This window comes from Lycorma delicatula, chromosome 10, assembly GCF_047948215.1.
Source record: "Lycorma delicatula isolate Av1 chromosome 10, ASM4794821v1, whole genome shotgun sequence".
In the NCBI taxonomy this organism is placed as follows: Eukaryota; Metazoa; Arthropoda; class Insecta; order Hemiptera; family Fulgoridae; genus Lycorma; species Lycorma delicatula.
The window spans coordinates 31691031-31714348 of record NC_134464.1 but is presented as its reverse complement, the minus strand read 5'-3'; the positions used below and the strand labels follow the sequence as shown (position 1 = coordinate 31714348).

At 26.4% G+C, this 23318-nt stretch overlaps 1 protein-coding gene across 1 annotated transcript in view; it reads left to right on the top strand.

Moving 5' to 3' along the window:
* The window catches only part of rsh (Rap GTPase activating protein radish), a 912147-nt gene extending 909871 nt beyond the window's left edge, over window positions 1–2276 (top strand). The window contains exon 21 of the mRNA XM_075377737.1: window positions 2017–2276. Within this exon, the coding sequence (XP_075233852.1) occupies window positions 2017–2190 (174 nt within the window). The 3' untranslated portion in view covers window positions 2191–2276. The remainder of the gene's footprint in view (window positions 1–2016) is intronic.
* The last annotated feature ends 21042 nt before the right edge of the window (window positions 2277–23318 follow it).

Genomic DNA, 23318 nt, shown 5'->3' with positions numbered 1-23318 from the left:
AACATTTAATATTACTACATGTACATTTTTTGTCAACATATTACGATTAATATACGATTTGATTAATTTTGAAATCAAAGAATCATAGAACTAAATAAAAATTTATTTGAAGTAATCTACAATCTATGTGAGGTAGTTATGCATGTAATATCAGTCACTTTCGCAAATTAATGAGAGGGCTGGCTCTGCTTGTCCTTGACAAATTTTTGAATATTTGGTTGTAACTGTGAAAAGCACACCTCAGATCACTTCAATTGGTCCTTCGATGGTCCTTCAATTCATTTATTAGTTGTAGTGGAAGATTTTTTGTATCATCAAGGAGGTCTTTCGCTTTTGAAAAGGATAAAAAGTTGGGCTCTGAACTCTGAAGGCAGCGTTGCCAAAGAGCTATCTTTTCTGTGAAACCCTTAACTGTATCATAAGTCTTCAAAATGTTATTCTGACCTTGTAGCTTCAGATTAGAAAGTTGAGTCTTTTGAAAAAGTCTGATAAATATGCCAAGTAAAAGATAAATTTATCATCTATAAACTTGCTGTACAGATCATCTTGTCCTGAAGTCATCAAAAAAATGTCAACTTCCGATTTTAAGTTAAGTAATCTAGCAAGCATATTACCTTTGGACAGCCAACAAACTTATGTGTGAAAAAAGAGAGTTTCTTGGTCACTGTTGAATTCTTGACACAACGCCTCAAAGAGTCTGGTGCTCAAAGCGCTGTATTTGACATGGTTTACTATTTTAATTGCTATGTTTAAAGCAACATTGAGTGATTCAGGTAGAATCTGAAAGACTAAAGCTTATATGTGAATGGTACAATGAGAACCAATTAGTTTAGGGTTTCTTTTTCTTAGCCAATTCTATAAATCTTGATCAGCATCCTGTCATGGCTTGGGCTCCATCATTACAATTCCAATAACTTTTTCCGCAGTAAGGTCATTAGCTGCTAAAAAAGTATGAAGAGTAGAAAACATATCAACAGCTTTAGTTGTCATTTCAAGAGATTTTGAAAACAATATTTCCTCAAAGAATTGTTTTCCTTCAATAAATCTGCAGTAAAACAATAACTGTGCATGTTTTGAAATGTTAGTTGTTTCATCACACTGCAAAGAAAAGAATGGGGAGCTCTTTAGTTTTTGCATAACTTGATTTGGCAATAAAAGTCAGTAGGCTTATCTTTCAGAGCAGAAAAATTTGTAGTCAAATGTCATTCCAAACGTCCAGGCCGCATTGCATCATTACTCAGAACAACATGGCAAATAGCACACTGAGGTAAATGACTACCATTTTTCTCAATGAAGGTTGAGATCTTTAATATAGTCCACATTTAATATAGTCTTCATTATATAGACTTTTCTTTTATAGTGATTTAGCCATTTTTAGTCCTACTACAACAACATACAAATTGTCACTCTCACCTTTTAATGGTTTAAAACAAACAACACAAGCATCAAGAATCACAGCAAAAATGGCGGCTCACAGCTACACTGTCATGCAGAGACGAATCACATGACTGACAACACTGTACGCATGATGCCGGATGATGATGGATTAGGGATAACAAAAAGAAAGCAGCTCAGTGAGTAACTGTTCTCACACTCTTACAGTGCCAGACGTATGACATTTATCATGTTATTACAATAATTGTGTCTTCAAGAACAACGTACAAAAATTACGATAATTTTGAAAATATGCATGCAACCTCAAAACTGAGGAAATTATAGTTTTACTTTTTTATTTTTTTTTTAAATACTCTCACACCTCCCTTGAAATTCTTCTATGTCCCCCAGGTTGAGAACCACAATCTATATAATGAATAATCATCAAAACATGCATATAATGATATTTAGCATGTAATATAAAATAATCATTCAAAAATTTATAGTTTTAAATAATATAAAATAATCTACATTTAACTAGTAGAAAAAATAATAATTTTGATATTTTATACTAAAATTGAATTTTATTTTTATTTTGTAATTTATATTATCATCATTAATTTTTTATTTTTAAATTTGCAGGTAGTGCTTCCAAGTAAAGCTATTAAAAATGAAAGAATTCTTGAAACACTTATGTTTCAAGCAAATTCCGGTATGTATAGAATACAAGATAGCTATCTGGAAGCATGTCAACAAAGACTTCAGAAACAGGATTCAAGATTCAGTGAGTTTGAATCATTCGATTACGGTATATAACACCAGGCCAAGGAGACATTAACATAGATTCAAACAATTCAAACTGTAATTGGTTTGGCCTATGAATATTATTATTACTATCATTATTATTATTACTGTTATAATTACTGGACTAAACTATTAATATTGTTAATTAAAAACTTTAAGTGTTCTTTAAGTGATGTGCTGTTTGGATCGTATTATGTAACTGATCTGTTTTTATATTTATTACTCTGCTTTATTTTATGTTATTGTTTATTTTATTTCTCGATTATTACTTTTTGTACTATAAAATGGAATTCCATTATTTATATAATTTACAATGAATTATTTTATTTTTTGTTATGACCATTACTAAAGATTACATAATTTATTTGATACGAAAATTAAACTTATAATAATAAATAATAATGATTTTATTTTTATATTTAAATCAAATTTTTAAATTATTACTTTAATACAAATTGTCCAAAAAGTAGGATCTATTTTTGAACAGCATTCACAGCAAGGTGAGCAATTTGCCCATATTTATTGTCATTCAGCTGCAACTATCCAGTAAGTTTATTCATACAAGTTTTACATCAATAGGCCTGTACATTTTATATGGTTATATTAAATCTTGAATTTTAGTTTGATTCTTTCTAGTTGTAAAAAAATATCATTAAGTATTAGTAACTGTAAAATATCTTTTATGAGTTACCGATTTAAAATTACACAGTATTACTACTGTTCTCCTGGCATTTTAAAACCAATACTGTATTGCCTATTCTAAGTTACAGCATGTTCTAATTTATAATAACTTTCTTATTGAAAATGTATGTACAGTATTTTTATTCTTTGAAAATAAAATTCAAAAAAGAAAAATATAATAAATAATACCACTATAAATTTATATAAATTTTTACTCTTATGAAGCATTTTTATGTATGCATAACATACATTTTTCAATTTTATTTAACTGATAACAGTTTTCAGTTATCACGGAATAGGAATAGTTTTTACAAATAAGAAGAGTAGATGTTTCTGGCTCTACATCATTCATATATAATATATATGTACATTTCATTTTATTTATAATTACTAACTAATAATGATTATCTATATAAGTAGCAAACTAATATATTCATTTATATACATATATATATATGTGTGTGTGTGTGTGTATATATATATATATATATATATATATATATATATATATATGTAAAGCGGACTATAACAGTGTCTGAGATTGCAGATGTACCTCTCTACATTTTTAATATTTTAATTATGTTTTTAAGTTAATTTTTAACAATATATTCTGATGAAGCAGAGATTTCTTCTGTAGTATAAAATGTTGAACAAAAAGTAAAGGAATAGTGTAAAAGTAATTTTTATAAAAACATATTCTGCTGCTAAAATGCAATTTGCTAGATTTTTTGTTAACATACATATACATTTTCTAATAGACCATCTGATTAGTTATTTTAAACAGCTCAACTTTAGGGAACACTTTTACATTCTGTCAATCCATCAAATTTTAAGTCAAAATATTATTCATACACGTTTAATTTAATCAAGGCAGCAGTTTTATAAATTGCCAAATTGTTAAGAAGTACTTTCTGTCATACTTTAAAATAGGCTAATTTTTCTTAGGCATAACTTAGGAAATATTAGTTATCCTATACCACTATACCAACATATACCACTATATATATAGTGGTATATATATATATATATATATATATATATATATATATATATATATATATATATATAGTGGTGTTCAGATACATCAAACAGTGTATACCCTTCTCAAACTAAGTCTGGTGATCTATGAATTTTATCTGCTCGTGTTAAAATATTATTAAATTTTACTTAAAATTTAATAGAAAATTTATTGAAAAAATACAAGTATTTAATAAAAGAGTCCTTTAATAACTGGTAAAATGATTCACTAAAAATATTTAATATTTAGTTTATCAGTTAGATAATAATATGCTGCTAAAAAACAAACAAATTATAATGTGTATAGATTTTTGTACCTTGACATCCTAATGTGCAACACTGAATATGTTAGTCTCAGTGAAGTAAACAAAGATAAAAAACCACTTCATTCCTCACTTTTCAATAAGCCTGGAATGGTATACTTATTAACTTAAGAATAACAGGAGTTTCAAGACATGATTTTTATCATGTCATGTCTCTATATGTATGGTAGATAGTGGTATCAGTAGAGAGTAAAATCAGATAGAAGTTGAATAAAAGAAATTCAAACAACTATTTAGTCAATGAATATGGATTAATTCCTAACCTTAATCATTATATGGATGCTGTGGGCCAAAAGTTATACCCAATTTCTTTATGAAAGATCCTTATTTATATGATATTCAGTCAATGTAATATGTAATTTCCAATTTTTTTTATTTAATGATGAAGAATTTCTTATTAGATTTTTTTTTTAATATGTTTAAACATTCTGATGCAAAATTAAAAGCAAAATATATACAAAATTCCAGTCTGACTGGTAACTTTAGGATTTTTTTTTTTTAATTTAGAGAAATCATTTCCTTTCAAATGGATACTATACATATTTATAAATGTTTTGTGAAAAAATAAATCTCAACTTTCTAGTCTGAAGATTTATATTTACTTGCAGTATAAATCTCTAAAAGAAGATATAGCAGATATTAATTTCTTGTTACAAGAATGTTCACTTGTAAGCACAGAATATTAAAAATAAATGATTAATAATAAAAAAAGAAGATAACATTGTATGTTATTATTATGTATCTGAAACTGCATACAATAACTATGCTATATTTATTATTTCCTATAACATACAAACAGTACATTTAATGCAACATATCTTGACAGAAGAAGTACGTTAGACTATTCCTTTACACTATCCATTCCAGTTTTTCCATTGACTGTAACACATATAAATCATCTGAGATATAAGAACCACAAGTTAGAGTTGCTTTCACTGAAAATAATGATCTTCATCATAAAACCAGATCCTGTGGTAATCACAGTGAAAGTAGAACTTAGTAAACTAGAATCTCCTGAATTTCAATGACCTTGGCATGCTAATGTGTAACATTGAGTATGTTACTCTCGGAGAAGAAAACACTTCATTTCTTACTTTTCAATAAGCCTAGGATGGATGCTAATTAACTTGAAAATAGCAATACTGGTTCCAAGAGTGACTTGTATCTATGCCAAATCACAACCATTTTAGTTATGGCAAGAAACATACAAATGTGTAGCCACATAAAATACTTATTCATACTGTCTCCAAATATTTCGTACTATTAAGTTTGAATTTTTATTTCATACAGCTGTCATTACTTATTGGTTACCTGTTCATAATCAGTAGACTTTAATGAAAATCTTTTTAGTTGCAAAAACTAAGACAAATAAAATTAATAATTAAAAATACTGTAATAGAACAGTATTTCCAAGAACTGATGTGCAATGAATTTTTCTATGATACAAATAATCTTACTTTTCTCACACGGTTATCCCCCAACAAGAAAAATTGTTAAATAAGAAATGTTTCAAAAGATATGTCATTGAAACTGGAACACTCATTGCAAAAAAGTAAAAATGAATTCTATCCTCTGCACACAACGTGAGCTAAAATAAAAATGATTTATAATTAAAAAACTTGACACAGATTGTTATAGTCAACCAGGAATTATAAATATCTTCCAATAAAGTTATGAGACCTAATTCTCAATTAAAATTTTTATTAAAAAACAGTTATGTCGATCCATTTGCAATACCAGCATCAGCATAATTTATCACTTACTTGAACAAAATCAAAGATAACTGCAATAAACTGGTAATGCTTCTCACAATTATAAAAAATCTAGAATGCAGGAATGTTCTTAATTGATCTTCAGCATTTACTAAATTGAAAATAAAACCAAAGGATTCAACTCCAGTTTATTATTCATGATGAATTGATCTACAAACAGATGATCTATGATTTTATTATAGTTCAGGTCTAACTCTATTGCCAGGGTAAGTGTATGTTTTTCTTTATTCCCACACTACATTGTTTAATAAGTAAAACCGTTGGCTAATTCAAAAAATGAAATTATATGAGGCCTTACCTAAAAGATAGAATACTTTACTCCACAACAATGTTGTTTTAGTGAGAGAACATAATCTTTTACTATAAAAATCACTCAAAATGTTTTTTTTTAAACACAAGAAGCAAGAAGGGTAAGACTTAAGGGTTAATTAGAGTGTTTTTCATGAAATAAATAAAAAATATTACATTTTGAGATTTAATAAAATTGTTCAGCTATTAAATAGCAGATGTGGAATTATTTTTTTTTTACAAACATCCAGAAATGTTATTGGTCAAAGACATGACATAGGATTGTCTAAAAATAATTTTAATTAAAATAGATATTTTATTTTATAGATAGAAAAAAATGATCAAAAATAAAAATAAAAAACAGATTTTTCAATCACTGGTATTTGAAGGAAAAAAAGAAGCTATAGCTTTTTAAAACTATCCTACCCAAATGAAAAAAAAAAAAAAACAAATCAAGATGAGCATAAAAGATCCATTGCTGAGAAAATTTAATTAAAAGAAAATAAAGAATTCAGGCAAATTTAAATTAAAAAACAAGATAAGTAAAGTAAAGAAGCAATAATTTATTCACTGAAATTAATTCAGGCATCATTGTAAAAACTAAACTAAATTGTGACATTATTTTATAATTTGTCATAAGATTCACAAAAGTCAGTTGAATATACGCTTTCTTAATGATTACAATGGCTGATGTATAGTTCAAATTTCTACATGTTTAGGAACATAGCAGAAACTCCAATGGATATTGAGCTATCAAGAATTAAGGTAGATACCCACGTCTAATATTATTGATTGCATAGCAAATGTCAGATTACTGATGATAACATATTTGTAAATTTATTAAATCACAATCCTCTGTAACTTAATATATCTAATAAAAATAAATAATTAAATAATGATTTTTTTTTTTCACCTTCATGATTTTTCAGCTTCTGTAGTGAAGGTTAATACTTCTTTCCTCCATATCAGAGTAATAGCATCAACATTTTTCACTTTGATGGTTTCAGGTTCAAACTCTATTCAGGTGTGAAATTTTTCACAAATTACAATTTGCATATTTCATTCCCTTGATTATAAGTAATTGATGTCTAAAAAGGTATCAGAACATAGAAATCCTGCCAAACTTCTGTCTAAGGTTAGAAAAAATGGGAAGAATAGGCAATTGTTATTAATATTAGTTTATTAAACTAATAAATGATAAATTAACTAATTAACGATAAACAATTAACTAATTAATTAATGATTAATAAAGATAAATTTTATTTATTGTTACCAGTCACTGATTAAGACGATTTAAAGTGTCAGATCAAAAAACCAAACAAAAAAACAAGTAATTTCTGAAAAAGAAAATCACCAAATTTTATGCTATAAATATTTCAAAAATTCTAATATTAATCTACTGATTTTAAACCAATACATTTAAAAATTTTCAATACAAAATGAATCTATATATTAAATTATTTATTTAATATCACTTTAAACTACTCATTAATAGCACTCATAAATACCATTAAAAAACATTATAATTTCATTAGATCTAGGAAAAAATTATATAATCTAATTAATTTATATCTATTAGAATATATGTTTTATATGATGAAATTTATTTGTATGTATGATGTTTACCAAAAAGAAAAGTTCTATTGTATTTTTATAAAATTTATTTTTATTGTAAATCACTACTAATATTATTAGTACTATTATTATTATTATTAATGCTATATTTGTCTATTTAAATGTTTTTATTTATATTTATATATGAAAAAAAAGGAATATATATTTGTAATTAAAATAACTGTTCATATTACATAAATGTGGTAAATGTAACACCAATTTTCTTCAAATTAAAGTTATAAAATATTAACAAAAAATAATAATGATTTTATAATTATTATAATAACTTATTTTTCTTTTTTTTTAAATTATTTTTATTTCATTGAACTTATTATTTATTATTATGTAATATAATTAAATTTTTATTACATAAAAAATTTGGTTTTACCGTAATAAGATGGTTTATTACTTACTGTATATAGTGAATTAATGAGTAAATATTCCATATCACTTTTGTAATAATTATTTTTAATTTTATATTTAAGGGAGTATTGGATAACAAAAAATATTTGTTTGTTTTTTTGTGCAACTTTGGAATCTTAAAATGTGTTGGTTTTAAAAATTCTTCAGTTTGGAAAACTAGGAATTTTTTCAGAACTACTATTTATGTGTTTGTTGTTTCTGTAGTGCATAGAAAAAGTATAAACTTTATCAAAATTTTAAACTGCAAAATGACTTTAATTTTGAAAAAATACATATTTGATTTTTATATCTGTACTGTAATTAGATTACTATAATTTAGGTTTAGATAAATGTATTTTTCTTTGTGTAGTTATATATACCTATTTCATTGAATAAGGCAGTGTATACGTATTTCAGTCTTTCAAAATACAAACAGATAATTTATTACTTTACGCAATCTTTCACATAATTTCTTATGGCTGTGACACATGTAAGGACCATCTGAGGCATCAGAGTTACCAATTGCTTTCTTTTGTAGTAATGATGTTCATATAACTATACAATCGGCCTCTATAGTGAACAGAATAAAGGAATCACTTGTGTAGAACTGAATAACTCATCTACCTATTGCATGCTGATGTTTACCCATGTATACAGTTCTCTGAAGGAGGCAACAGGAAAATACTTTACACTTCACTTTTTTTAATAATTATGGCATGGGATGCTTGAAAATGGCTTTTCAGTAGTGACTTTTGGCTTACGTCTGGTCATCTAAAACTGTTAGTTACAGTACCTAACAGACATGATTATTTATTTGATAATCAGAAGTAAATCATTCATACAGGTATTTCAAACAACCAAGATTTCCATTTATGGCAGGTAAGGTGGACTGAATTGTCCAATGCCCATTACATGCATGGTGTTTTTCCTGATTTGAGAAGTATACTAGTTAGATAGATTTCCTCCAGTTGGCATACTACACAGTTTCTTTCTTTTGGACATGGTGCTTTACGAGAAACGTTGGCCAGATTTGGTCTGATTAATTATTCAGTTTGTGCCTGGAGTGTAGGATCATTGATAATTGGCGCCATGTCTTATATGTCTGGCCCAGGTACTTAGCTGAATGTGCCAAAGTAGCTAGAGAACTTATGAGGATCAGTTTTGGTTTTGATCTGCAAATTAATTGGAAAACCGAAAGGGAATGGAGCATAGTTGCTGGCTTTCTTAGATTCTTAGCCCTGTGGAGAATGGTTAAGGAGGTCTGGTGCTGTTACACATGTACATATAAAATAGCAACCCGGCTGGCTAAGGGCCTGCCCGCATGTACAGCAGGCTACAAGCTCTATTGTATTTCAAAGGTTGCTCTATGCATTTATTATTATTATTAATTGTTATTTACATAACAATAAGTATGTTAAACAAAACTATTAAATTCCTAATGACAAACCAGACCAGACTTAATGTTTATAAACAATAAATCTTTCAAAGTCTTATAAAAATATCAAAAGAGAGTTACAAAATGTTTAAAAATTTGCATGAACACTTTTCTAATCTTTCTCAGTGATACCCAGCACTGTAATTTTAGCTAAGGTTATTATTAGAGATTTATTTCAGACATGTATTTAGTCATCCACTAGCAACAATAAGAGCTGAAACTGCATTACAAAGTACGCAGTACTAGGAAAAACAGAATTAAGATAGATAAAAAAAATCATTTAAAGTGCAATACTTTAAGTAAAAAGAGCCTGTTATGTGTAAATTTGGTTTAATATGACCTGAATAATGTTTAATCTCTATTGACAACTGTCATGTACAATATCATAAATTAAAAAAATTTTTATAAATATTATGTAAATTTTTTTTGAGAGATTCAATTTTGATATACAAAATTTTAAACGAATAGAATGGAGTAATTATTTATATTACATTCATGAAAGTTTGCTAATTAGTACTAAAAATATATAAAAAAATAAAGTATTATACACTAAACTTACATAAAAATTTTATGAAAGTTGTGTTCACTATTTAATTTTTTTTAGAATTAAGCTTTACACACTACTAAATATTTGTATTTATCAATAGAAACTGGTTGCTTTCATTTTATATAGTACTATTCTTATAGAACAAGTTTAATTTTTATTCCAAACAGTGAATTTTTTTTTAACTGACTGGGTTGATCTAGTGGTAAAACTTGTCATCATAAATCAGCAGATTTCAGTCAAGAGTTCTAAGGTTGAAATCCTAATACAGGTAGTTGCTTTTATTTGGATTTGAATATTAGATTGTGGATACTGATGTTCTTTGGTGGTTGGGTTTCAATTAACCACACATTTCAGGAATGGTCGGCCTGAGTCTGTTCAAGACTATATGTTTACCAGTACATTTACACAGATGTTGATCAGTTGCTAATGACTTTAATTATTGACGTGACTATAAAAAAAAAAAATTTTTTAAATCTGTATTTGATTTTATGATTACATATGATTACTTCATATGAATCTTACACATTTAAAGATCCCAAAGGCTAAATAAAAAGAAAAGTTAGACGTATTGTGTAAGAGCTATCCTAGCTGTTGTTTGTAGTAGTGAGATTTCACAGCAGCGTGTGGGTTGTGTTAGTGCAGTAATGTACCAGGTGACAGTTTGTTAGTCCTCACCAATATTTAAATAATACTTTATCATCTATCATGTTTTTGTCAACAGGGATATAATTTTAAATATAGCTGCCATGTAATTAATTCATAAATAACTCAGTTCAATCAATGTCAAATGAAAACATCAAATATAAATAAAAAATAAAACATCAAAACAAATAATTTATATGCATAACTTTTGAGACAGTCTATTACAACTCTATGCAGTTTGTTTACAACAGGATTCCTCTTAAAGTGAATCAACTGTACCAAAAATATTTCAAATTGTGTCAAATTAAACTGAGAATTTTCATTTTAATTTAAATATAATAGATTGAACAATTCTTTTAATTTAATAAAATATGTTTAATTTTTTTAAAAATATTACAGTTACTTGTCTGCTGTTGTGTGTAAAAATTTTAAAGAATCAAACATAAAAATTTATTTAGAATCAAATATTATTATTAAGTTTTGTAGTTAACGTATTCTGTAGTTAATTATTATTTACATATTATAAAAAATTGTGATATGGAATATTTACTTCTTTTAAAATATTGTATTTTAAAATTTAAAAATAGTTGTAAATATTAGTTGATTATAAATTTATAAGGAATTAATTTATCAATTATTATTGTAGTTTTTGTTAATGGAATTCCATTTACTGAAGTCATTTATTGTCTTTCCGCTGATAAAGACATAATCTGGAAATTAAGCACATTTTATATTATTTACATTGAAGATTCATAATCTGTTCAAAATAAATAAAATTGTAAATTTTTTTATTTAGGATAATTCCATAATCTTTCTAAGAAGAAAGGGTTAAAAACACAACCTGGTCATTTGTCTGCTTTCTGAACTCTTATATACCACTCTCAAAACTGAAGCATCTGTATCTGTTTTCTTTCATACCCATTCACAGAATTCAGTTTAAATACCGTTTGGCTTAAAATTTGTTTTGTATGTATTTAGAATTAAACTACAATGAATTTTAGTCTAAAATAAAGACTATCATGTTTTTCGTTTTATTTAATCATCATAGTGACTCAATACTAACTTGCATAACTGAATGTTGGATGTCATTTGTTTATATGTAGCTAACAGCTGGATTCTCATGCTATAATTAAACTTCTTTTTAAGAATCCTTTCCTCTGGTTAATGTTTTAAAATATAATTAATTTTTATTCATTTTTTTTTTCAACAAAATTGCTTAGACATACACAATCAATCATACTTCAGTTAGTTTGTTCTAATTTTATATTATAACTAGATTGGAGAAAGGAATTATGTCATCTTTTTTTTAAAGATTTTCCACAATAGGCATTCTTAATTTAATTATATTCTTATTAAAAAATTATGAAATTAAATTATTTTCTTATGATTCCCTTAAACTTATGCAGTTTATTGTAGTAAAACTAAATATATATATTTATACCAGTTTGTATTACGCAGCATGATGAAAAATGAAGACTTGAAAATTTTCTAATAATTAAACTATTCACTTTAATGATTAATAGAATATTTTCTTCCAAAAAGTCTTTTAGAGTAAATTATCACCATCTTCTCTTCAGTAACTGGAAGAACTGGTATGAGACAGTGCTACCAGACATTATGGAGCTGTAATTAGCTCCAGAAGATATTTCTTCTGATAGAAAATATTTCTTTAATTTGAAAGCGAGTCTTTTAAAATTAAATAATTCCTCTATTTTCTGTATTAAACTCTTATCTATTAAATTATAGAAACACCTGCTACTTAGTGTAAATAAGTGGGTTTGTAAAATTTATTTTTTATTTATTCATTTGAAATGATAACATGCTGAATTACACTACCTAACTTCTACATTTTAAAAGTTCTAAGTATCAAATAATGTATGATACTTGCTTTATTGTTATTTTTATTATGATAATGAGAGATTAAATTTGTAGAATACAAAAAACATTAAACTTGACAAGAATTCAGATGAATAACTTTCCAAAAGAAAGGTAAATGCTATTATTTTCTTACAAGAACATACAAGTCTGTAAACAATTTCACCAATGTTCACATTAATTAACAGAGATACTAATTGAAAAAGAGTTAGTTGAAGGACAGCATCTTAATATGTACATGACTCGCAAATTAAAAAAAAATACTAGTACATGTTTTTGCAGTTTTTGTTAAAATGAGAGAATAAGATATTTAGTCAGGTCCTTCTAGATCTGATATTATTTAAATTGCAATGACAAAAGTTAAGTTTTTTTAATGAAATCCAGTTAAACATAAATTACTAATTTAGTAAAACTTAATCCTGATTTTATTGTATCATTGAGACAATAAAGTCAAAGGGACGTGTACTTGGTGGAAATTGATTTTCTTTTATTAGAATTTTGTTGCCTTTTTTATCTACAACTGACCAGTAACTGATAAAAAGTGTTTTATATTTAACTTCAGAGAAAATTTACATTCTTCTAAATGTGCAAAAATTTAATATGTATATTTACTTCCAGATTTTGTCTGTTATATTTCTTAAAATACTGTAAAAATATATGTAAGTTTAATATTAATTAATTAATATTAATTGATATATATATATCATTTTATTATACTGGAATTTAATTAAAAATTTAAAAATACCCCACTTGGCTCTATTATAGGATTTGAAAGTTAGGGAAGCAGTTCTTTTTTTCAAATTTATTATTCTTCTCAGAATCAGGTAAGGCGAGCCAGCTCAATTCCTTTCTTGATTAACCAAAAATATCAAGTATATGGATGTAAAGTTGAAAATTCTATATCAATTGTTGTGTAAATAGATTCTATAGAAATCAGTGAACATAAAGTATAGTATTTATTTTCAAGTAAATAAAACTGTTTTTATTGAAATTTATTATTTTAAGTGATTAGTTCTGAAATAAAAAAATAATTTTTATTTCAGTAGTACATATTCTAAAATATGTAGAATAACTTAACAATAGCAAAAGTTTTATTATTAGAAAACAAAAAGAATTTTTACATCATTTGACAAGCAAATTCAAGGTAAATTGTCTTAAAACTGTAATTAAAACAGTTTATGTAACATTTTAAAAATTATTTAAAAATTAACATTGTTGAAAAAATACATCCAATAAAAAAATAATGAAGAAATATTAAAAAAAAGAATTATAACTGAACAAATATTGTTCTAAATCATATTTTCCTTCACAATTAAAAACTGATTATGCTGTAAGATTACATTTAGATTTTAGAATAAAAATTAGATTACCTGATTAGCACATCAGTTTGCAGTTATGCGCATCCCATGAAAAGATATCAATGTATAATCTGAGGGCTACCTCAGGTGATACTTTGTATAGTATCAAGGTAGTTTTTCTTGATTCGCAATCCTGTGAGACAACATTCATTTACTATTATCCATCTCTTTACCATTCATAACCTAACCTTTAGCATATCCTTGATACGGTAAAAAGAATCCTTCCCAGAAATTTTTGTTAATTCCATGTATATACCTCTTTGAGTCTCTGTGTCCATGATATTTATGTCATTTAGTGTGTTAGGTATGCCTATCCAAGGACTTTGTTTTCTACTTAGTGCCTGTACAAAAAGCCCACACCAGAACTCATCTGCATATCAGGTAAAGATATCTTAGATTTCCCTTACATAATACAGTGTAATACAGTTAATATAAAAGATAAATCTGAAGTAAACAAAATTTTAGACTTAATTCTATATTTATTACATTGTCATAGATCAGTAAAGTTTAATATAATGAGTCTGCTGCACTTTGGATGAGTAATCATATTCTGTTAATGTTTAGTACATAGGAATTTTACAAAAGGGTTAGACCTAGGTAATCATAGTTATTAATTTCCTTACATCAAAATCTAATGCTAAATTCCAGTATATATAAAATATATAAGAAAAATTAAAATATTATTAAATGTACTTGTATAAATTTATGTTTTGTGGTACATAACATTATTATCATTTAAAAATGAATTTGTTTAAAGGAACGCATGACGATTGATGATACGCTTATTGTATTATATATTTATATGTATATAACTAAATATAATATTATATATTTAGGAGGAAGTAATGAAATACCTAGAATCTTTGCAAATATAATTACATTTAAAATTGTGAGAACATGATGTTCTATTAAAATATAATTACAAGATTGTCAACTTATAAATTGCACCCATTTATTATTTATATTAAACAATCTTTTCTTTTGTATGTTTATTTTGTTAATGTTTCTGAAATACTGTACAGTAGAGTCTCATAAAACTGACCTAAAATGAGCATAAAAAGACATCTTATATATGTCTGGTTTTTTAAGAAGAAGCCTTTCGAAATACCTTGATTGAATAAAAACATAACAAAGATTTTTTAACATAAACATTTAAATCAAATAAATAAACTGTAAATAAAAAAAAACAGCTGTCTAATCATAACATAATTCTCAGATAAAATCTATGATTTTATAAATCTGATAAATTTCAAATGAAATTTTAAAAAGCTTTAAAAAGTATTTGCTAAACCTTCCTAATTGTATTTAACCTTGCTTTGGGTTAAAGGGGAATACCCCCGTTACTGCCTAACCATAATATAATAACTCTACCGACTTCCCTGATTCTCATAAAAATTGAATAGTATTAGTATACTTGATACACTTCACCACACAAAATTTCATGATTATATTGCACTTATTTGCTTGTTGTAGAGGTATTAATAAACTACACACTAATACATTCACCTGACGTATATCCTCACCTATTCATATATTAATAAATTCTAGCTTTTTGCTGACTCAGAGGACTGAAGAACAGTGAAAAATACAAAACACTAAACATCCAAAATTTTGGTTCATAATAATACTTTCCTTTAATATTGACTGAGCAAAATGAGGTTCTGTTTTGATTCAACCTTTTGGATTTACATCTATCTGTTTATGATGGAGTTACAGCAAAATATGTTTTCCAATAAATTAAATTTAGCTGTAAGGTACCTAGCTATTAGGTGGAATTTTGTTAACAATTTTCCACAAAACTTAGTTTCAAAGAATAGCAACTGCTATTTTTCTTAGACACGTGGGAATAACTGATCTGAGGTAAAGGAAAAGATTATATTATCATGCTTCAGATATGTTGTTTTCTACTTCTTCTGATATTAAATGTCATTCCTAGTTTGGCTCTCAACAGCTTTAAGTTAAAATATTTTACTTTTCACTCTACACCATCTTTAAGCCTAATTTTAATCTTTGGAGAAATTCTCCGACTGTCATACAGCATTACATCTTTCTCAGTACACTATTAAATTACATAATTTTATATTGATTTTCAATAGCTATGTTTTACTGCTTTCTTCTTAGATACCTTATTCTCAAAAAAAAAAGATTGAAAAATATTTTTTAAAAGTCAAGGATGTAATGGAAGTACCTCTTTGACAGTCAGAAATGTTTAGAAATGTTAGAATAACAATAATTAATAGATAATAATAAGAATTAACAATGTTAATAAATGTTAGAAATGTTTAGTGTTCTCTAGACACAATGCTTACAACATTATTAATATAGTAAGATACTTTTGACACTGGCTAAACTTTCCACAAGCAATTTGATCAACATTCCTGTTTAATTTATTGTTTTAATTTCCATTTTATTATTTCAGTTAATAAATTGAAATGGACAGAGGTTCTCTGACCTCTGTAGCATCTTAGACTTTTATCTTGAAGGTTTAAGATTGAATTCCAGTCGAGCAGAACATTTTTCCTATACTATAAACGTTTTCATTCCACATTCTGACAGACAAGCTTAAAGCAAATGAGGTAAATTGCAATCATGTGCATAAAGAAAAATTTTGTTGTACTTTGTGTATCTCAGTAAAATATGCCAAAGTCTGCTGTTTATAGAACTGTTAGTTTTCTATAACAACCAGCTAAATAATTTAAACTATCTCAAGGAAACTATTTTTTCCTTCTGAAAAGATTTTTTTAACTGGAATTTGCCTTTTTGTTCTGCTCGAACTTCTCACAGTCTCTGAAGGAATATATCACAACTGATACGTATTGTTATTGAAAATGATAGTATGAATTCACTTTCAAATTGGCTCATTCCAGTCTTCCCAATCTGAAATTGAGTTTTATAGACCACCAAGTTTTCAAAATAAGTTTAATGGATTATGCTTTATTAATACTAAACTAGATCTCATTATAAGTTTAAATTTTAGAAAAAAAAATTAACTTTGAAAATTATAATCAGATGTAATTAAATTAACATGATTTAATTACGTTAAAAAGAATATTTTTATAAATTTGATGAATAAAATGAATTTATTAATTAAAAACCTCAATTAAATTCCATAATTTATTTATAAAATAAACCCAAATTATCCTTCATGTTTTTGATTCATCCTCTTGTAATGTAGCCATAACAATACCATATAAATATCCAAATCAATTTAAAAGAAAATAAAAACATTTCAAAAATATCAATTCAGTAATAATTTTAATATAACAGGTTATTTTTTATTTCTACAACCTTTCTGTTAATTTTTGTTTTTTTAAGCAACTCCTTAAAAATCAGTTTTTAGATTTATGAGAAATGCCATTCTTTAATAAATTTTATATATAAATCAATAAGAAGGATATCTTTTATATATATATATTTTTACTGAAAGTTATTGGATTAATTACATTTTTACACAAGATTTCATTGCATAACATAAACTCTCCCAAATACCTCATTTCTGTAATGTATCAGAATTCTTTTTTTTTGCAGATACATTACTTTTATTTGTGATGCCTCAATATCCTAACTGTTGTCATAATATAAGATAGCCTACCTCACTTTTGGTGAGTTTATTTTCATTTTTACATAATTTATTTTTATCAAAATCAAATGTTGTACTTTGGATTGTGTAGGGACAAGCAACATACTATTCAAATAATTATTATGCGAGATGAAGTTCAAGGATATTCACCTTAGAAATCAATAATCAGATTTATATTTACTATAAAAGTTTAGTTTTCATTAAATCCCTTTAAAACTCTTTCAGACACTTTATTTGAAATTTTTTTTTCGTAAATCTAAGAAACAGCCTTTTTTAGAGCTCTAATTCCTAAGGCCTTACTCTGAATAATGCAGTTATGATATCCATAACCAAATTGTTCCAGATTTTAAAGCATTATTATTAGTGTATTAATGAATCTGCCAGATCTCAAAAAACTAAACTAGTTTTTTACTTATAATATTTTTTTTATAAAAATATGTTACTTCCAAAAACAATACCACAAATTGATCAAAATAACATTTTCAAAATCAAAGTTCTAAAAGCACATTTTTTCAATTTATCTAAAAAACGTCCTAGAAAATGTTTAAAGCTATAAAGGAAAATGCAAAACTTAAATGTTTATAAATACTCTGATAACTAATCTGATGGTGAATTTTCAAGATACTTAACCTAAAATTCATTCATATAATATTTTATACACTCATCCTTAATACAAGTAACCTTCATTCATTCAATTACTGTCAGGTAAACTTTCAATTAAGATTTAATGTTGCATGTACTTAAACTAGAGCAATAATCATACACAATCTATTTTATTTATTTCTTCTTTGCAGTGGCGGCTTGTAGCTAAAATTAGTAGGGGTGCTGCTCCAGATAATTTGTTTTCTGTGCCTTTTCAAGATCATGGTTAAAGTTTTCTGTAAAATAAAAAAAATCAATCAAATAGAATTTCTGGAAGTAGGATAATAATCTAATTCTAGACTTTATGACATTCAATAATATGGCACACAGTTTTTAAGCACAACACATGCAGAGTAAAAAAAAACTATCTTCCACCAGCACGCCATGGTCGGCACTGCAGGAGCAGCAGTGTTTTCTCTCCCTTGCAGCCTTGTGTGCAGCTTCCTATGTGCGCATGCGAATAACAGCCAAACACCATGTCGCTATGTCCATACAAAGATTTTTGTATCTTTTTCATAAACTGGGTGATGACTACTGACATTAAGCTTAAGGATTATATATTGTACAAGTATAATGAAAGAATTAAAAAAAAGGACTCATATTAAATGTTATCGATAATATCAAGTGAAAATAGGGGGAGATGCAGTTCCACAGTGCCTATATACAAGCCGCCACTGCTTCTTTGTATACAGAATTACATTATACATGCTTGTATGACATATTGAAGATGTTTTTTTTTTTTTAGGAATTAGCAATAAATAACCTCATTTCTTAACAGTAACTCTAAATTGATTTCAATAACGTAGCACTGTAAAAGACAGATTTCCTATTTATTATTTTTTAACTTCTTTGTTTGTTTTTCTTTTTTCATTTAATCTACTTTAAAAATTATCCATCCAAGATATGAGTACTACAGAAACAAAATCTAAAATAAGTGATAGATGGAAAAGAAATATCTTATATAGTTAAATGCGTTTATTTTTTTTTTATTCTCTATTTATTGATATATATAAAAACAACTGTGTTAATATTTTATTAAAGTGTGATTTAGTATACTATTTGTATAGCCATATCAATACCAAAAAACAAATCGTTAATGTTGCACACGTATATATGCTATAAATATAATCAAAATTAAATGTTCTGGCTTGTTGATGTTAAATTGTTTATTAAAATTAACAATTAATGAATGTTAATTTTTAATTAGTATTAATATTATAATAATAATATATGAATTGTGATTATTTGTAAATTAGCAGATGTTTATTTTTACTGGAATTTATGTTGTAGTGTCTGTATGTGAAATGAAATTTAAATGCTGTAGAACCCTTGATATTTTATTGAAGGAATTTTTTTTTAAATTGTGGATTTTTTTGAATAGTTTTATTTATTTATTTGTGATAAATATGAATAATTTTTATTTATTTATCAAAAATAAAAATCTAGTTTAATGGTGGAAAAGATGGGGGGAGGGTGTTATCAATTTTCAAAGAAATTATTTTACTCATTCGCAATTAGGTTCACTCTATAGAGAAAGCTGTTTTAGTATACATTTAATTTTCAACACCTTTACAAATGCGAAAAAATTATGTTTCTTTAATTATATCTCAAAATTATAGTTTCTATTTATTTATTTTACTAATATTTTTAAAAGTAAATTTTATTTTTATTTTTGTTGATTTCTGCTTAAGATTTTTTTGTTGGTAATGAAATGGGTGGTAACTGATAAGAAAAATACTATACTGACGCCAGCAGGCTACAAACCTTTGCTAATTATGCTAGTTACTCTTTCGTCTGAGTCAATGCAATAGTATTATTAATACATCCATGTCTAAGGTTGAAAAACAAATTTTTGTCAGTTTTTCAATTTAGTTTGTGTCAACAGATTGCAGTCACACTTAAAAGTAAAAACCTTGCTCCAATTGTGTGATTGCATTATTGGAACGGAACAGAACGCAAGGATAGTGGGAGTTTGTTTTCTTCCTACTAATTGCAAAACCTGGACAAATGTCCCTTGCTGCTGTGTCTTTCTGTTTTAACTGGTGGGTTATCATCTGTTTTATGGCAGTTATAGATTTTATTTTATTTATGGATGGATTTCGTATATGCATTCCGGTCCCTTAGACCAAGAGAAACAGTTGGCTGAGGCTGATACAGGGATACTAAGCGTGTATGTGCTTTGTACTTCCAGCAATATTCCCCTTCAGTCTGTCCTCTGAAGTCCTTTCAGTACTAGAGCATTTCGGTCAAATAGAAATTTGCCTTCCTTGGGGGCCCTAGTGTTTGGAGGAAGCTTTCAGATACATGTGTGTCTGGGAAGGGTTTGGGGACATCATGTGGACTCCGTCATTGTGCTGGTTCACCTGAAACAGACATAAAAAGAAGGCATGTTCTGTATTGCAAGAAAGATGTAACATATGACAAGCCTCTCATGTTTCAACCTACCTACTTATTAAATTTTTATAAAATTAATTTTTTTTTATTGTTTGCTTCGATTCTATTCTGTACTCTACAAAGGTTGATGATTGTAATTTACAAATGGCAAGTGAGTGCAATTCTATTAATTCCTTTTTCAGAGATTAGTGAGATGGAAGTTATTTTGAAATAATGCTTTTGCTGGTTAATGGTGTTGATGCTGATGGAATGTTGTTCAAGACAGATAACCTGAAAATAGATTTTTTTATGTGACATAATCATTTATAATTCATGTTGAATAATTTATTACCACGATCTGTAAAAAAGAAAAGTTGTAAATTTCCCAAAAACATACTTTCTTTTCGTGTTGCATAAATCAGTATTACTCAGTTCGTTACTATTAATTATTTTCAATTTTAAAATCAACTATTTTATTTTATATTTATCAGATCAACAAATCTATTGATTTTTTAACAACAGGCTAAACTAAGTTTACTTTAAATTATTATTTTTTACTTCATGTTAATTTATTCAATTGTTTTCTAATCTTTCTCATCATTATTAACCAGATGATTACCATACCTATTTTTTCTAATATAGAATAATAGTACTAATTAATGTCCTTGCTTTATTGCTGAAGCACAGATTTGACACTGCAAAAACATTAAAGAGAAAGAATATTTTATTTAAAACTTATAACAAGTATTTTAAGGTACATGTTAATACCTCAACAGCTAATTAATGAATAATCAGTAAATTTACCTCTTACAGTTACTATTAATATTAAATTATTAAAGTAGAATTTATATGACTTGTAATATGCTTATACATCTACAAGCAGCATAATAACAATTATTTTCTAGGTTACATATATTAGCTACTGAATATCAGTGTTGACACTAGGAGAAAAGTAAAAATGTGCATAAATTACAATTCATTAAAATAATAACTAAAACTAAATCTGCCTTTCTTTTAACATTAGTGTAATCAATGTATAAAAGAGGTACATTCACTTGATATAAAAACAGTTTTGAACAAAAAAATGTTTGAATGCTTAAACAATCAGATTGTTTAGAAAAAAATATTGTAAATCTATCTGAAAAATTAGAGATTAACAATTGAAGGTACTGTAATATCCTACTTAAAGGTAATGCTATGAAAGAATAATAGTATTAGTGCTTCAGCGAATCAGATCAGAATGAAGAAGTATTGCCCTTATATCTGTTGCATGGCAGTCAACTGGTTAAGAACATAAGAGACATTTTTTTTTTTAAAGTTTGATTATTATATAAAAAAAAAAAACAAATTTGCTTAATCTTCAATATTACCAACAGTTTTGAAAGGTATCATAAAAATCACCATGTGTCAAAATTAAAATTTTTTGATTTAAACTAACCTTCTTCAATTATGTATTAAAAAAATCTGACAAAAAAAAAGTTGTAATACTTTCCTGACATTGGTTATTTATTTTTATACAGCAGGAAAATAATTATACATGAAAAAAGTTGGCTAAGATTATTAAGATTTCTTTTTTTTTGGGGTGAGGATAATTTATGATGATGTTTTATTGTAAAATTATCATTATATGTTTAAATATATCAAATAGGTTTTAAAAATTTCTAAAAATCAGTATTTTTTCTGCTCTCCATCTTCACTATCACCTTCCAAGAAATATTTTTGATTTTTCTACGTTTACTATGTTAAACGGAAGAAACTAAAAAAACGTCCAATAAAAAAAAATGTACAGCCAATGAAAAGTTACCTAAGATTTCTTTTTTTGGAGATGGGGGTGAATTATAATGTAATTTTATTGTAATCACATAGTGAATACACAAATTATATTGTGATAGTAGTGTAATTATCACTAAAATGTTATTTATCTTAAATTTGTATTTATATTAAATTTAATTTTTAATACTATTAAACGTTTAAATAAACCCTAAAACGTTTTGAACATTTCAAAAAATCAATATTTTTAAACTTTGATCAGTTCCTCCATCCCCAGTATTGTTCCCAAAGTATCTTTTTTTTGGGTCAGTTGCACTAGTACAATGCCTAGGAAGACATTAAAAAATATGCAGTAAATAAAAAGATAGCTTTTCAGTTTTTGGCGAAGGGAAGGAATTTTGGAGCAAATTTAAAAATAGTAAGATAAGCATGCATACATACCTTAATATAAAGTGAGGTTATGTTTGCAAAATTTTGAGATCCAAAAAACCCTTCCCTTCCCTGAACATATTGGTCCCAAAATTTTACCAACAAATTGCCCCATATACACAACATTCTGTGCAAAATTTCATCAAAATCGGTTTATCCACTCAAAAGTTATTAATCCTCAGATATGTCAATACGTGAACGGATATTACCCCCTATTTTTTTTTTTGTTTTTTGGGTCTCCAGGTGCATTGAGAAATGTGAAAAACCCCATACCCCATTTTTTTACTGATTAACCATACTTTCTCTTCTTGATGTGTAGCTCTAGATCTATGATGCGAGGAAAGTAAAATGATTCCATCAAAATAAAATTTAAAATGTTTGTTTTTAATTCT